At 35.8% G+C, this 16,871-nt stretch overlaps 1 protein-coding gene across 2 annotated transcripts in view; it reads right to left on the reverse strand.

Moving 5' to 3' along the window:
• Window positions 1-821: 821 nt before the first annotated feature.
• Mesr3 (misexpression suppressor of ras 3) overlaps window positions 822-16,871 on the reverse strand; it is a 45,982-nt gene continuing 29,932 nt past the window's right edge. For both annotated transcript variants that reach the window (XM_072901322.1, XM_072901323.1), the window contains exons 2-4: window positions 5,485-5,745; window positions 5,020-5,232; window positions 822-4,155 (exon numbers count right to left, since the gene is read on the reverse strand). In XM_072901322.1, the coding sequence (XP_072757423.1) occupies window positions 3,817-4,155; window positions 5,020-5,232; window positions 5,485-5,739 (807 nt within the window). In that variant the 5' untranslated portion in view covers window positions 5,740-5,745 and the 3' untranslated portion in view covers window positions 822-3,816. The remainder of the gene's footprint in view (window positions 4,156-5,019; window positions 5,233-5,484; window positions 5,746-16,871) is intronic.

Raw genomic sequence — 16,871 nt, forward strand, 5'->3', positions numbered from 1 at the left:
CTCGTACCGAATAATGGTATATTCACCGATAAAATATCATGGAGAATCATTACTTTTAAACTTTACTGTGCAATAATTAATAATAACGTCCTCTCGACAGAGACGTTAATATAAAACAAGAAATAAGAAAGTAAGTAATCTTATATATTTCTTAATTATATTAAAGTTAAAAGATATGAGGATTTTTAAGCAAACATACACAATTTTGAAATGTAAAATATATTTTTAATTATTTTAGATTATTATTAATTTTAATAATGTTATAGGTAGGATATTAAATATGTTATGGATATAGGAAAAAGAGCTATTAAACTCACAGTAGTATTTTGCTTCATGAAGTTACTATTTATTTTAGCACAATAAGAATAATAATTATTACATACGATATATTCATAAACTTATATCTCCAAGTGATTGATTAATGCGGATACATGTTACGGGGAACGTAACGATACAAATACATATATTTATATCACAGTCGTAGATAATGAAATTAACATTAATTCGAAGTTACATTATTTATTTAAATGTCTAGAATATACGCACCCGGATTTTCTCCTGCGAAAGAAATCTGCGACTCACGTGACCAAAGTGTGCGTATAAATCCTGCGTTAAAGCATTTTACGTTTCTGTTTCACCTAATCTAACACGATAAAAAAATTCCTCCGGGCGAATCTAACTTAGAGATACCGATACACGCTAATTAATCTTAATCGCTAACGCTGTTTGATTCGCAATGGATATGAAGCGAAAGTTTTGAAGCGATACAAACGATGATGACGCTGAAGGAATGTCGAACGATGCGCAATTGATTCTAAAAATAAAATCAAGTCGTTCTAATGTTTCACTATTACTACATAGGTACTTATTGTTACAACTGTCTAGATACGCGTGAGATGGTGAAACCAGTCTTCTTGTCGTTCTTGAACGACCTCCTCGCACACGATTTTCTCAAGAAATCAATTTTCCGCTTTAGAAAGCTGTGCAGAAAGAATATTCGTCTCCGTCTTCAGTTATGGACCAAGTACATCCAAATGAAATAACATGAGAAAAATTTCAAACTTCAGCATAAGATTAAAAAGATGTGTCTAAATCTATGATAGACTTTACAAAAAATATTTGGGAAACGCTATAAGAATTCAAACTGGGTGAAATCTTAAAATCGTATCCTGAAATCTAAAATCTAAATTAAAATATTAATCCTTAATAATAATAATACATTAACTAGAATGTAGTATTTCAATTGGATGTTTCGAAATAAATTCTCTAATATTATTTCACTTGGACAGAATTATAATGATCTAGATATTTTAACATTTTATCGAGCGTAAAAGTTGTCGACAACAAGATCGTGAATTTCTACCGAAATCTACGGACACATTAACGAGCCGAAACGGTAGGAAGTAGAATTCGTTACACATGGACATGTCATGCACGTCGATCCGACTAATTTTCTAATTAATAATCTATTTATTTAACATCGTAATGGTTTATTCGCGAGCGTTACGAGCGTACTGGAAACAATGCTGACACGAATTTATAGTAATAATCTAAATTGCAAAATGTATATTGTGGACTGTGACTCTTTCCAAGTCTTATGGAAGCACGAATCTGGTTCGAATATTAATTAATTAATGTCGCTCTTCTATTGTTTCATATACAATACTTTGGCACAATGTCTGTCTCCAGTACCCTATACGTCGTCGCTCGTAATCTTACAATTTATTTTGCATAAACATTCGGCAGTATTTTGTTCTTTTGATTTAGATATATCGACCTCTACATCGCTCATCGACGCGATCAATCATATATGTGTATTTATAATTTTATTACGATTCCGCTATAGAGACGTCAATGAATTATTTTACGTTGACATTCTACTTTACGAAGAGCTGGCTCTTCTTTGATATACTTTGTTCCACAATCTCCTCTCTGACATTTTATATATAATATTATTTTAATCGCTAAGTCACATAATATTCACGCAACGTTCTAATTCTTTGAACTGATTTACATAAAATCGCATTGCATTCTTTTATTAGGCATATGCTGAATCAGCGACATACTCTGTCTTTTCTCCAACTGACAATGGCAGAGGAAATAGATTTTTCCTTTAATTAAAGATAAATGCCACTCCATCTTTAAGTACTTCCTCTTGAAATTATTGGCTTTTTACCGCTGAATGCAGTCGGCAAGGCATTAAATTTAACTTCGTCATAACGATGGTATTTCATGGCAGTTATTAACACACCATAATGCACTTTGAAAGCTTCCTTGATTTTCACCGTGGTAGCGCATATGCCTTTTAATTATAAGCCGTACCTTTTTTTTCCTCACACTCGTCGGGGAGAAAGCTTGTCTTTTCATGATGAATAGAGCAACAATGTGCATACAACCGATACGATGCTCCCGGAAGTACCTTTCGCATACATTTGCATGTTTCTTTTTTACCGCGCGCTGTTTGCTTTCGTGTCAAGGTTTCGCGTCTTTGACATTCTGTCGTGAAATCGCTTGCTCCTACTGTCGCGTTACATCGCAAGATTGGAACAACGCCCTGTTTAAATTTTTAAAGATAATTTAAAACTGATATACGCAGAATTATTGCGTATACATGCAAAGTAAAAAAATAAAAATATATTTAATATATGTGTATATATATATATATATATATATATATTTATTTCTTTAAGATAAAATAATAAATTTGCAAATTTATTAATTTCATTAATAATTTAGGTGAATTTTCTCCGTTTTCATCATTTTTTTTTTTTCATATTTATAATCTTTTCGATTTTTATTTCGAATAATTTCTTTTCTACCATTTTAGTCGGAATTAAATTAAAAAATGCAAATATTTACGCGATGCACTAATGTTAATAAAATAATTTATTAGAATGGAATGTAATGTTCGATAGAGTCTTCCTTTTCTTCCTTTTCGTTTATAATAAATTTACGACATGGGATTCGGAGAAGGACTGATTGAAGAGAAAGAGAGTAGAACCTCTCGAGCGACGTGACTCGGATAGTTCGCCTCGAGGGAACTTTCTGTTTCGCCTCGAGGCTGCAGTCAGGATTCGCAGTCGCAGACATCAATCGTAATCGTTCTCGAGAGTGCTTAGAAGGATTGATGAATGTTCCGCCTTGGCCTGCAGACGACTACGTCTCGTACTTTGCGCACGTGACATTAACGGATTAGTCTATCCCGAGTAAGACACGTCTCTTTTCTCCGTCACTTCTCTCGCTCCTCTTTGTCTCTTCAAGGTTCTTCGATTTTTTTATCCCTCGTTTCTCAGACAACAATCGTGAAAACGAAGGTGAAATTGGAATTCAGCGCGTTACCTTACCTAATTTATGCCATTAACTCTTAGCAAACTAGTTGGATGATTATATCGAAGGGGGCACACGAGAAGATAAAGATGAATTCGAGCAAAACTACAGGAGGGCTCTTCGAAAAGAAAAAAAAACCCAGTTCCGCCTTTCCTTCATCGTTAAAGCTTTATCGATATATCTCCTCCTTCCCTTTAACCTGGCTCTCTAGACCGTCTACAATTACTTCGGAGGAAGAGCAAAAAGATAAAAGGATTTCCGGTCGGATATCCGCGGTGTCGTCTTTCAGCGTTCGCCTTCCGTTACTACAGCTCTCTTTGAGACAGATCCGCGACGCCGTAGTCAGTCCTTCTTTGAGGACTTGGACGATGTTCTCCCTTCGCGAATCTTTCTTTCCCGGAGAGATCACTTCCGGGGAAGAAAGCGGCGGGAGTCGGGCGTCGCGCTACGTCGCTTCTACGAGAGCTTGGCGGAGGCGTCAGGCTTGTCTCAGAAATTCGCCTCCAGCGAATTCTCAAGCTCGCTCAACGCCGGTACCAACGTCTGCAGCGAGAAGTAACGCGACCGATCGGCCGCGTCCACGCTGGTCACGTGCTGGAACTGGCACGGCTGGCTGATGTTGCTCTTGGCCGGCAGCACGATCTTCTTCTGCACGGGTTTCTTCTTCTTCTTGCCCGGCACCGATAGGCTGATGTTCTCCGGACAGGAGACAAGGCGCTCTATGTGCTGCCACAGATCGTTGGCCGCTTTCGAGTTGTCAAAGCTAAGTCCGGCCAGACGAGTGTGGTCCGACGAGAGACACATGGTGTGAAAGGCCGGCCCAGACACCTGCGAATTTCAAGGGCTCTTAATCAGCGTGAAATGTGAAGGGAAGGTGCGGCACAATCGTGATTTTTTTCGCAAGAGTAGTTTGCGCCTTGAAAGTTACTTTATATTATATATTAAAGCAATTTACATAGGTTTCAGCGATATCAATCTAAAAAGCATGTAAAATCAAAGGCCAAAAAAAACAGAATACAGGATACAAGTATATTTAAACATATAAACAAATTAAAAACAACTTAAAAATTACAGAGCTATACTTGTGGATTTTTTTTTTTTTTTTTTAAGATTCTCCTCAGTAGCACGTGTACAAATAATTAAAATTTAACTATGTTAAATAATTAAAACGTTAATAATGTCAATATCATGTCGGGGTCGAGAGTCAAAGTATCTAAAGATCAAGAAATGAAAAGATATAAATAAGTAACGGTAAAACGGATATCTTAGAGTAATGTAAAAGTAACGTAAAAAGAATATTTTAAACCTTAAATAACATTTAAAAAAATTAATTAACTTTATATCGTATACTTTATATAGGCTTAAAAATACCGCGCACATCATTTTTATTTCGTGTTGCAAACACGAGTGAGAAATTTGAAACGGTGTTAAATGTCCGAGGCTTTTGAAATACAAGCTGCTTTGTAATATAAATGCGACAAGAAGCTCTTTTGTTAACATCATGTTTCGAATTTTCCGTTTTTGCACGGCCCAAGCTCGAATATTGATAATTTACCATTGCTAATTTATCGGCTATTACGTAGTGATCATTTGCAATAATTCACGTTTGGAGAATTGCTGGAGATATATCGCAATATTCACAAAGACTTTTTTAAAAAGTTAATCACGTGAATATTATGCGACGACACTTACTTTGTACGATGAGAGATTGTCGATAGTCTCGCGCCAGAGAGTGAAGCAAGTACCACGTTCTGCCAGTAAAATTTGAATCCGCCTCTTGGATCTTGATCGTGTCTCACCAAGATCGAGAACCACCACGGGTATCCCGGTAAAACGAAGCTCCCACCTCTCTGTCTGAGAGGCGCTGCCGAGATACAGGTTCGCCAGCGATTCGCAGACGAATACCTGCGAAATATCGCACATATAATAATTCTTTTATTTAATAAATCTTTTCTATATATTTATTAAAAATCTCTGCAATTATATACGCGCTTAGGTCTATTTTTTCTGACGCATTGCACGTATAAAAATTATTTCGTTCACTCTATTTCTGCACAATTTTAATCTAACATAATTATTTTTAATTAATGCATTAATTAAAAATATAATTTAATTAATTAAAAATAAATGATTTAACGCGGTACTTGTGAAGCTTACCTGCGATTTTAATCCGCGAAAGAAGGTCTCGAGTTGTTCTCGTTCAATCTGACTGACGGGATCGAGACGCGACTCATCGCTGTTTTCGGAGCTGTCGCTACCTTCGTAACTCGACGTGGCGGAAGTATCCGCCTCGCCTGTCGAAGATAGCCGTCTTCGTGTAGTGCCGCTATACTCGCTGTAATAGGATGAACTATGCAGTGAGAGATTCGATTGCAATGCGGGACAGGATGATGCATAAACTGGTCCGTTCATTGTTGCCTAGAAAAGAAGAAAAAAAGGAGATGTTAGAGATACATAAACGTTTCATGATAATTTTGTGAGATGACGCGCATTGCTTATCGCTTTATCGACATAGATTTTTCAGAGATTTTTCGTTGATATAAAATCCGTATATCAAACCATTTATATATGTATATAAAAAAAAAAAAAAAAAAAAAAAAACGTTCAAACAATCTCTGGCTATCAAAGAGATTAAACAGTGATTTTACTTCAACATTTTTTTCATTCCATATATTTTACAATTTTACACACGTTTAATTTTCTGTCACGCTAAAAATAAAATAGATATAAAATTTATTACACAACATTTTATTTATTACGCAATATTGGAATGCAGAGGGAGTTTATTATTTTGCGGAGAGAGAGAGAGAAAGAGAGAGAAAGTGTGTCGTCCCTCTGCGTGCGCGCGTACAAAAGCTCATCGATTTCTGGTGTATATGTATGTAACTGAATTGTACGCGAGCACGGCGGGTGCTGGCCTATAAATATCCACAACGCCCTTTATTAAGCACAGCTCCGACTATCCCAGAAATTTCAATTGTCATCGGAAAATGGACTCGTCGAATGAGAACGAAAGTTATAATTATGATCCGACCTACTTACATTTTAAATGCTTTACGCTAAATTCAGAATTTAGGCAAACAATATGATATTACGGCTGACAATTAATCGAGATACAAAGGATTCTCTCACACGATCTGTGTGAGAGAAATATTTTATCGTCGAAAAACTAAGATTCTAAAATTCAGCGAGAAATATCAAAATTGAATATATAAAGTTTACAATGTATATCTCGTTATTGGATAATACAATAAAAATGCAAGAAAGACTGCGTTGCATGTATAAAGAGAAAGAAAAATATTTGCGATATTTTTTAAATCCATCTGATGGGAAAATTGCACGATTTACGAGCATGATGTAAAAAGCGAACGAGAGGTTTTCACAGGGGTGGACGATCCCTTTACGTTACTCCGATACCCTGACCTCAGAGGTGAGAGAAAAACTGGGGCGTCGACTTTGATACTACGATGATGCAAGAGAGAGAGAGAGAGAGAGAGAAAGAGATACGGGCAACTGTTCCGTGAGAGAGCTAATCAGACAACGGCATCCGGGAACGACCCACTTAATGTGCGCGAGAAAAGCCCGGCCTTAATTCGATCGACGTGCTTTTAATGAGACTCGCCCAGATGACTAGTCGCCACCTATATGTTATTAATCGCTCGGCTAGCTCGTACGAAGAAATCTACTACGATAATGACGATGAGTGACCCCTTCATTGATGACGAGGACGTCTGATACGCGATCGTGTCAATGATCTGGCACTTGTGACGAGCGCATTCTTCCGTTACTCACGATCGCTACTGACGCATCGCGTCGCCGCTTAATAACCTCATTGACCCTTAAACAAGCAGATGTATGTATAGAGAAATGCTAATAGAAATTTATGTTTTCGATAAAGAGCGTGAGTAGCATATTTATTTAGGGACTATTTTGTGTGTTTACGTGTATTTTATATATATTTTTTAATAAATTTGACATGTATGTACGTCAATCTTGTTCCATGTACACGTTCAAATAAAAATTAGTAACAGAAATTTTTTTTTTTTTAAACAAGCAGATGTATGTATAGAGAAATGCTAATAGAAATTTATTTTTTCGACAAAGAGCGTGAGTAGCATTTTTATTTAGGGACTATTTTGTTTTTACGTGTATTTTATATATATATTTTTTTAATAAATTTGACATGTATGTATGTCAATCTTGTTCCATGTACACGTTCAAATAAAAATTAGTAACAGAAATTTTTTTTTTCAGTTTAAGTTGACAAATTAAATAAATATGTATAATGTACACTTTATACTACATGTTTATCAGATTGTAAGCAAAAGAACAATAGACATTCTTTTAATTGAAAGATATATAGCCGCGATACATGAGCATATTAAACTTTTCTGTGATAATATTAAGTAGAATACGGAATATGGGAAAGTTTGAAAGTTATTTCTTATTCTTCTTAATTAATACGTTAAATTACTGATAAACACTTTTAAAGTTTATTTTTGTAGACCGGAAATCAATGGGAATTTTTTGCGCGTTAACTGGCACGATGGAATGTCGTCGCGATAAAAATTAATCATACTAATTTTATTTGTCAATATAACATGTACAATTAGCAGGCTATTGCGTTAATGATTGCAAATTGGTCGAAAAAGTCGCAGCCGAGATTATTTATTTTTAACATGATGTAGAGAGAGAAAGAGAGGGAAAATTTTACATTTATAGAAATAGCGCGGGCTAATGCATTAATATTGATTTATGTAAATTCAATATGTTCTCTACGGTTTTTCGTAAAAGGAAAATAAATACACCGCACACACGTAAACATACACACACACACACACACACACACACGGCAACGACTCTCCCTTTCACAATCGACCCGCATCTACTCGTATCTACCGATATTGTGCGTTGCGAGATATCGGCGTAGCATAACGTTACAAATTGAAACGCGAGCCGGTCCGTGTCACCGCGTGCGCGAAATGCACACCGGAAGTGCATTGTCCACGGTGCGTTGCGACCGGGGACCGAGGATGCGCAACCATTGTTTTGCGCGTGCGATAAGAGAGAGGCCAGCTCCGCTTCGTTCCCTAGATAAACTGCAGATAATTACGATCGCACGCTCATTCTCACGAAAACCGGCGCAAAACATGCTCCGGTTCGGGAGGAGGTGGAAAATAATTGTCAGACGGATTAATTGGATCGTGGCGACGGCAGACGTGACTGTGAGAGACTTCCTTTCTTCCTGAGTAAAACCATGTAGGTTCCAGTGATTTTTCTAACGCGCTTTTAACGCACACGATTTCTCGCATTAGAGATTTTTAATTGCCATGTAAAAAATGATAAACACTAAGTTATACGTTGCTAATTATTACAAAATTGTTTATAATTGCATATTATAACCCTGATTGCACTATTGAATAAAGTCGTTGGAAATGGGCGAAGAATTTTCTTCGCGAGAACAATCTTCTCTTTGAGAATCAGAATTAAGACTGTGTTTAGATTCAGAACAAAATTAATTATGCAATAAACAATTCTTCACATTTTACACATAATAAAAAAGATAACCTGTTCTTTTGAATCTTATATATTAAAAAAAAATGTTCTTTTCTCTTTTGTCTTTCCGATAATTTATTGAAAAAAAAATATATAAAATATATACAAGACTGCATTTTTTTAAATGTGTATTTAACTATAAATACAAACGTATTAACGTATTACACAACAGTGATATTTTTGCTTCGGTTTTTTTTTCGCATCGTTGACATCGTAAAGTTTCACTTGAAATTTAACAGACATTCAGGTCCACGCTTTTTGTCCTAAACGGGAGGTTACGTAGGCGTTCACGACACGGTGTCACGATTGCGACACGAAAAGACTTGCTAGAAAGTGGGACGGCGGTAGTGTTTCTTATCGCGTCGCGTCAATTAAGGGGCGATAAACAGCGCGGAATGCACTTAAGGATTAAATTCGAGAACGTGTCGCGACGGGGTTAATTGCGGATGAAATACCACGTGCAGGATACGACCGAATCGTCATGGAAGTCGAACCGATAGAAGTCGCTATAAAATCGTCGTAAATAGAGCGTCATTACAGAGATAGGAGATGAGTTTGTTGGCGTGAATAAAACTCCATTTTGATCGAAATAAATCGCAAAAGAGAGCGTACGATATCGAGAGAACTCTATCTCATCCAAATATATTTCGCCCGAATGCTTTCTAAAAGAACACACGATATATCGAAGTGATATCGTATCGATAAACGATTCCAAGTACGTTAGCGAGCAATCGTTTGGCGAAAAAAAAGGTACGAAATTACGCAGCGATTTCTTTTGGACGCGAGACGATACGAGACAGATACGTCGCCCGCTCGTGGAGATGAAAGATTAATTACTGCCAGACTAATTAGTTTTGCGGCTGCAACGGGGTTAAACGCTCCGGCTGGAAATTTATAGCTCGTCCGGTGCGGCGAACGCTCCGTCGAGCGTGAAACGTGCTCGCAATTAAAAGTAGGTAACCCGGAGGCCTTCGGCTCTATTGTCGGCCTGTCCGGGTTTAGAGCGCCGCTCTTCCGCGGGTCATTCGTTTTGATTAGCCGTACGCAACGTGTGCGCGTACACGGTTAATTGCTTTCTTTCCTAAGTCGCGCGGAAATTCGGCTTAACCCTCGTTTCGCACACACACACAGAACCGCTTCCATAAATATCAGTTAACGCTCTAACCACACGCGGTATAACTGATTTTCCGTCCCTTTCTAAAAATAGAACGGCAATGTAACGTGAGATTAAATGTCGGTTTACCTTGATTCAAATTTATGAAGACGATTGTAAGCGCAGTTCTACGAGAATTAGGAAATTTATTTAGCTATGGTGTTGCTAAATTGTTCCGATCGCGAGAATTAATAGAGAGAGAAAGAGAAATATTCCTCCATCTTTTTTTTTTTTTTTTTTTACTTTGAGTAGTTACACGAGTCCAAACATATCTTTAGAATGCTGTTTTAGGTGCGGCGATGCATCTCTTGCAGAGTTATTTCGCCGACGACGCGAGATGCACGTGGCGCATCTGCTCGTGACACTCTTCTCGGATATCTCTCATGCCTGTTGCGTGAAACTCTCTCTCTCTCTCTCTCTTTTACTCTCATCTCCTGATAGACAGCTGCCTCTTGGTCTTCTCGCGGAATGGAGAGTCGTGACGGCACAATAAACGCGAGTACAAACGACGACGCAATCTATCGACACGACTTTAACGCGAGACCATCTTTCGTCTATTCCTACCCGTCTCTCGGTCTCGTCCATTTTCGGTCGCTGCCTCTCGCTTTTCCTCCCTTCAGCCCCTTCCCCATCTATGTCCCATTGTCTTTTCCATCTCGATGCTCCATTGCATTCACCGCATTACGTTTCCCTGTTGTGCACCGTGACGTATATGTAGCCTTAGTTACCGGTGCATGTGCACGCGGGATGCATTCGCGGCGCGGAAATGCGGTTGGACGGTGCAACGACCGGCGAGAATCCCGCGCGCGTGACGCACCGGGAAACTTTGGAATTCCCAATAGTTAACGTGTCCACGGATTCACCAAGTTCTCTCTGTATTACGGCAAAGCGTGTAATAAAGACAAAAGGTAGTGAGAGAGAACGACAATAGAGTCTGTTAATAGAACGCAGCGAGATGGGCATTTATTATTCAATGTATGTACAAAATGCGAATCACGAGATGCATATAATGTCGCGTTGTGATATTTGAATCGTAGGAAGCTCGGTTGATTAGATAAGACGCGGATTAAACGTCGGTCGTATCATATGGTATTCTTTGCAACGCCACAATCCTAAAACTGTGTACGAAATAATGTTTCAAAGGTATACACCTTTAAAAATATTATTTATAATTAAAATGCACACAATGTTGCTTGTACAATATTTTGTTTGATATCAATATCATTTTTATATTAATTACAACATTTTAAGCACGCGCGCGCCATTTATTTTATGTGTGTTTATATCGTCTTGTATGGTTATTATTGTATATGTTAAGGTTAAACGTTACAATTTCTTTTTCGCAATGCTAATTGATTGTTGAATATTTAATTTTAATATCTACAGGTGGCTTTAAGAAAACATCCTGTTTACTTTTTCTTTCTCTCTCTCTCTCTCTCTTTCTCTTTCTTTATTTAATATTATGTTCCTTCTCCTTTTTTCTTCCATCTCTTCTTTTTTCTATTAATTACACAATATATAAGTTACATATTAAACATACATATAATGGAAAAAGTTTATACATAGGTTCAATTACATGCATATATAATATATATGTATCTATCTTTTTCTTGAACTTTTCTTTAATTTAATTTTTTTACAAGCTGTCACATAAACTGTCAAAATTTGACAGCCTGTAGAGGACACGCGCGAAACAAGTCGCAATAATGCACTTGACAACGAGACATCAAGACAACCAATCAGCATTTCGGAAAAGAGGCAACAATATGTAAATAATAAAAGAGGGATTTGTCTATATTCCATATTTTCTTTTATTTTTTTAAATCTCCCTTGTCCTTATTTTTATAGACTTTAATTTAAAAATATGTCGTTAGTCTTTTTCTCTCTCTCTCTCTCTCTCTCTCTCTCTCTCTCATTCTCTCTCCGGAAATATTCAAGAAGCGACGCTCTGCATTCTTTGTAATACGCTGGCGTCGTGAGATATTTGAAATATTTCGCGTCTTAATATTTTACGTGACGAGAAGAGAATGTCGTGCGAATTAAGGTTAACATTGGACGAGTATGACAGCAACAATGTCGGTTTAAATTGCATATAACGTCGGTTGCATTGAGGCTGCTGTTGTTGCAACGCGAGTTATGTGATGCGATGCGCACGCGAACCGTTGCGAGATTAATGCAACTTTGCGGTAACACGCGTTGTCCTCGCATGCTAATTACATGACGTTTAATATACACTATTAAATATACGCGCAATACCTAATTTCATTCTTTGTTTACATTCCTCGGTCATTTTAGCGGTTTCATTTGCGCAGTTGTTAGTGTGCGGGAATTTTCCACGTTCGTGGCCAAACATAATTAGAAATTTAAATCAGAAAAATCTAATTGTGTAGCAATCTTGTTACAGAAATTGATGAGAATTACATATTTTAATGATTTTTGTATTTTGTATCTTTTTGCGATTATCACTTTTATTCATTATATTTCATCGATTTTACGAGCTGACATTTCTTTACATTATTAGAAATTATTATGACAGAAATTATTAACACACATTTTATAATCGAAATTATTCCGGATTAATAATCTTCTCGCAGCTCGTCGAAACAGAGCAGGGCGGATCATCGTGAAACCTTCGGGTGGAATAATTGATAAATTGGCTTAATTATACATGTTGGGGAGCCATTGGGAAAGACAGTCGTCGTTCCGACATGTCCGAAACTCATCGCGTAGCTGTGTGTATGTAGAGCGATAATTATCCCGCCAATTAGGTGTGCACATCGTTATCCACGCCTGAAACAAGTGCTGGGCAAGGACTGCGTGCGCGCGTGTTGTCCTCCACGCGGGATGTGACAGAAATGCCAGACGGGTGACTACTCGCGTAGTAGCGTAATTATTACGAGGGGGACAGGGGGACATGAATGGTCGTAATGAGAAATGGCGTCATCTCTATCAGCTGCGGCCGGCATTTATGGAGAAATCGAGGGGCGCACCGGACAACCGCGCAACCCGTTCACTTTCTCGTGATCATCTCTGTTTCGCGGATACTCGATCATTCATGAATCACTGCGCATAATCAATGACCAGCGAACATGACGTTCGTTGGATCGGATTTAATCCGACGCTGACTTACTGGTCGATTTCATTCAATGAATTATTGGATACTAATTATTATGTATCTTTTAAATTGGAAATATGTTATATTAAATATCTTAAAATACTATTAAATACTATTAAATACTTATAAAATTATGAAATTAAATTCAACTCAATATGCGTTAATATACATATATTAATATATTTAATTTAATTTTTGTAAATAAATATATAAATATATACTTAAACTATTTATAATATAACATTTCTAATATAAATGAAACATACGTATACATATATTAAATAAAATATTAGATCTATTCAAATTGCAAATTAAAAAATGAGATACTATATGTATATAATTTTACTTTATAATTTAATCGATAAAATCAAATATATTTTTTATTATTTTAATTTAATGACATCCGGGTATCTCATTTTCATTTCATTGAAACTGTTATTTACCACCGTGATGTTCATACTTATTGTTACATCACTGACAGCTAACGAGACTTTTGACAGAGAAGATACTCGATCACGTTAAATAAATCCCCCGCTTCCTTACTTTCTTTTCGGTCTTTGCCGAAAGGACCAGTCGTTAAGTGCACTTGACAGGAAGCATTTATTATTCGAGAATGCACATCTCACTATATCAATGTGAGAAGCGTCACACTTGAATGATCGCGAATCGATCTCACATTTAGGTCGATTGGTTAACCGATAAATTTCCGCTCTTACGTATTAAAGGATTAAATCGAAATCGTCGGTGAATCGCAAAGAGATTGTTCTGCATGTAAATTATAGCCGATTTTCGTAGCGAAATCTTTGCAGTACTCGAGTAGAAACATTTGTAGCCAATTATCAGATGACGAGTATCACTTTCTCATGATTCAGGTTCTCGAATATTCGTGACCGCGCAATTATTCACGGCGGATTATTCGTGAATTAATCTCCGTTACTGATATCCGGCTCAAATATCGTTTGAAACGAGTCTGTAAATCTTGCAGTATTCATATAAATTATATCGTCTTTTATATGGCCGCGGAATTTCTGAATTTCCTATTAAAAAATTATTAATAATGGATTGCAGACAAACAAAATTAAAATTAAATATTTTTATGCTACAACTTAATCGTGAGAGAAAAAGGAATATAAAATAGAGAAATAATAATTTATACTGAAATTTATGTAAATTTTGGTATTATTATTGTTCCTTTATGGCCTGTTGCAATTTTGAGATGAAATCCTATACTTGTTGTCTAGAATAATTACGTGGGTTGTGCTATCTGAACGAGATTGACGAAAAGATTCGTAGGCGAACACAGAGGCAGACAATGTCTAAAGCAAAGAATGTACTTTCTCGCAGTCATCGATGTGTCTTGAGATACGCACCGTCATAGCGTAGGATTATTAGCGAATGAATTTCTCGCGTTTAAATCCGGGTCAAGTGTTGGGGAAGCAATAAACTTGCAAATCTTGGTTTATCGACTTGTTAACCTCCTACGTATTCAGTTTCCCAAAGGGAGAGTTGTTTCGCCATCACACTTGATCAAACATATCACAGTTTAATTGAGACAAACGTTTTAATAATCATTGTGAAATTCACAGTCGCTAATCATAATCATAATAATAATAATAATAATAATAATAACAGTAGTTGATGCTAGAAATTATATTCTTTTTATTTGGCATCGATTATCATCATCATCATCGATTACTGGTGCGAATATTTTCGAAATCTGTGCACAGATTATTACTATAATAATATTTAGATTTTATATACAAAGTATGTTTTAGTTAAATCTTATTTTTAAACTTTTTGCACAAATTATTTGGAAGTATTGATTTTCACAATAATGCTGCGTTAAGATTTTTTAATAAAATTTATAGATATAAGTTAAGAAAAATTTAAATGTTTATTAAAAAATGCAAATAACAAATATTAGAATAAGTTATTTTCAAAGTTTATATATAATATTTTGAATTAAAAATAATAGCTAGAATATTAATTATTTGAATATTAGCTATTCATCGCAGAGCTATTCTCGCTCGGCAAATAATCTCCGATCCTTGATCTTTGAATATCTTGATCACATTTGTTTCTCGCATGATTGATTTATGCAATATACCAGCTTGTAATTCTCCCGAACATTAGCGACGTTTTCTGCCATGTATTTTTTTGTAAGGATAATAAACGGTGTTACTGACTATTCGAGGATAATGAAACCGTGTCAAATAAATTCTGATTTGTTCGAACCTTGACATTTTTTGAGGTTTCAATAAAAAGAATACTAAATCACTTCGTATGACTTGCAATACGAACATTTCAACATACATATACATCAATGTAATGTGCTTATTTTGAATCGCTTATTAACCAATAATTGAGACATATGCATTGCAACAATTTGCATTTTAATGTATGCGTGCATCTACAAGTAAGATCGAATGGAGTAATCGAAATCGTTCGGCAAATAATGTAACATAATAGTATTCTCACGAGAGAATCAATAATTACTAAAAAAATCATTAAAGATGTAAATTCTTACACTTATTATCACTAAAATTATGCTATTTCATTTTTCTCTAAAGAACTTGATTTTATATATAGTTTTATTTGTACAATATTTTCCTCATTCTTTTCTTTTTATATACATATATTACATGTATTTATATTTTATATCCAGTATTTTTTCTGTAATTATTATTCAGTCCATTAATCGGTTCCCATACGTTTATTATCAATCCACTTACGAATTGTACACAAGAATAAAGTGGGGCATAATCAAGGGAGCATATTTACCGCGATATAATAGAAAGAGAATGTTTGCTGCCGTCAAATAAGCATCTGGTTGGCAACGCTATTTTGTATTTCCGCCGATTATCACGACGATTACAGCGAAACGGTCGGACATTTCTCGACTGATGCCTTCTGCTGCTCTAATGGCGATCACATGCGTTCAGATAAATCGTTCTATTACGAAATAACGTTAAGGGGTGATGAAGAAGTTACGAGCAACCTAGATCCTGAAGAGGATCTTTCTTTCGCTGAGATAGAAATGTTGATTCACTTCGATATTCCGAGTTGTCCTTTGAAAACTCGTTTCACTCCGATAAACATATATCGCGTCTTTTCTCTGAAAAACCCGTTTCGCTCCGATAAATGTCGGTGTAAAACGTACTGCAAAACATTGAACAGGGATTCACGTACACTCTCCTCGCGAAAATTCTCTTCTCCAGAGAGAAGTTTATTTAGAAAAATAATGTTATCGAGTACCTTACGTTCGCCGATGCTACCCTATAAAATATACAGTAGAAAGAAAGTAGAGGCAACAATTCCCAGCGGAATCGAATAAAATTAATTTTATATGCATGTTATATACACAAAAGGTTTAGAAAATATAAAATAAATATTATATTTACCAAATATATGTGTCTTTTATTATTTGTTATATTTAAAAAGATATTGTATTTTTAAAAACAATAAAAATAATACAATAAACATTTATTATATGTATTTAAAAAATATATACGTTTTATGTCTAAAAAGTATAAAATACTTATATAAAAAAAATATTTTACTTTCCACAATTTAGAATTATTTAGAGAAATAACGCAATGATATCACCTGAATTTTTCCTTTAGTTCACTATCGTCGCATCATACATATGCATATGATGCACGAATCATTTGGAAATAATAGAATTACACAAAGTCACAAGTAAGGTCGTATAAATATGAA

This window comes from Anoplolepis gracilipes, chromosome 10 (genome assembly GCF_047496725.1).
Source record: "Anoplolepis gracilipes chromosome 10, ASM4749672v1, whole genome shotgun sequence".
NCBI lineage: Eukaryota > Metazoa > Arthropoda > Insecta > Hymenoptera > Formicidae > Anoplolepis > Anoplolepis gracilipes.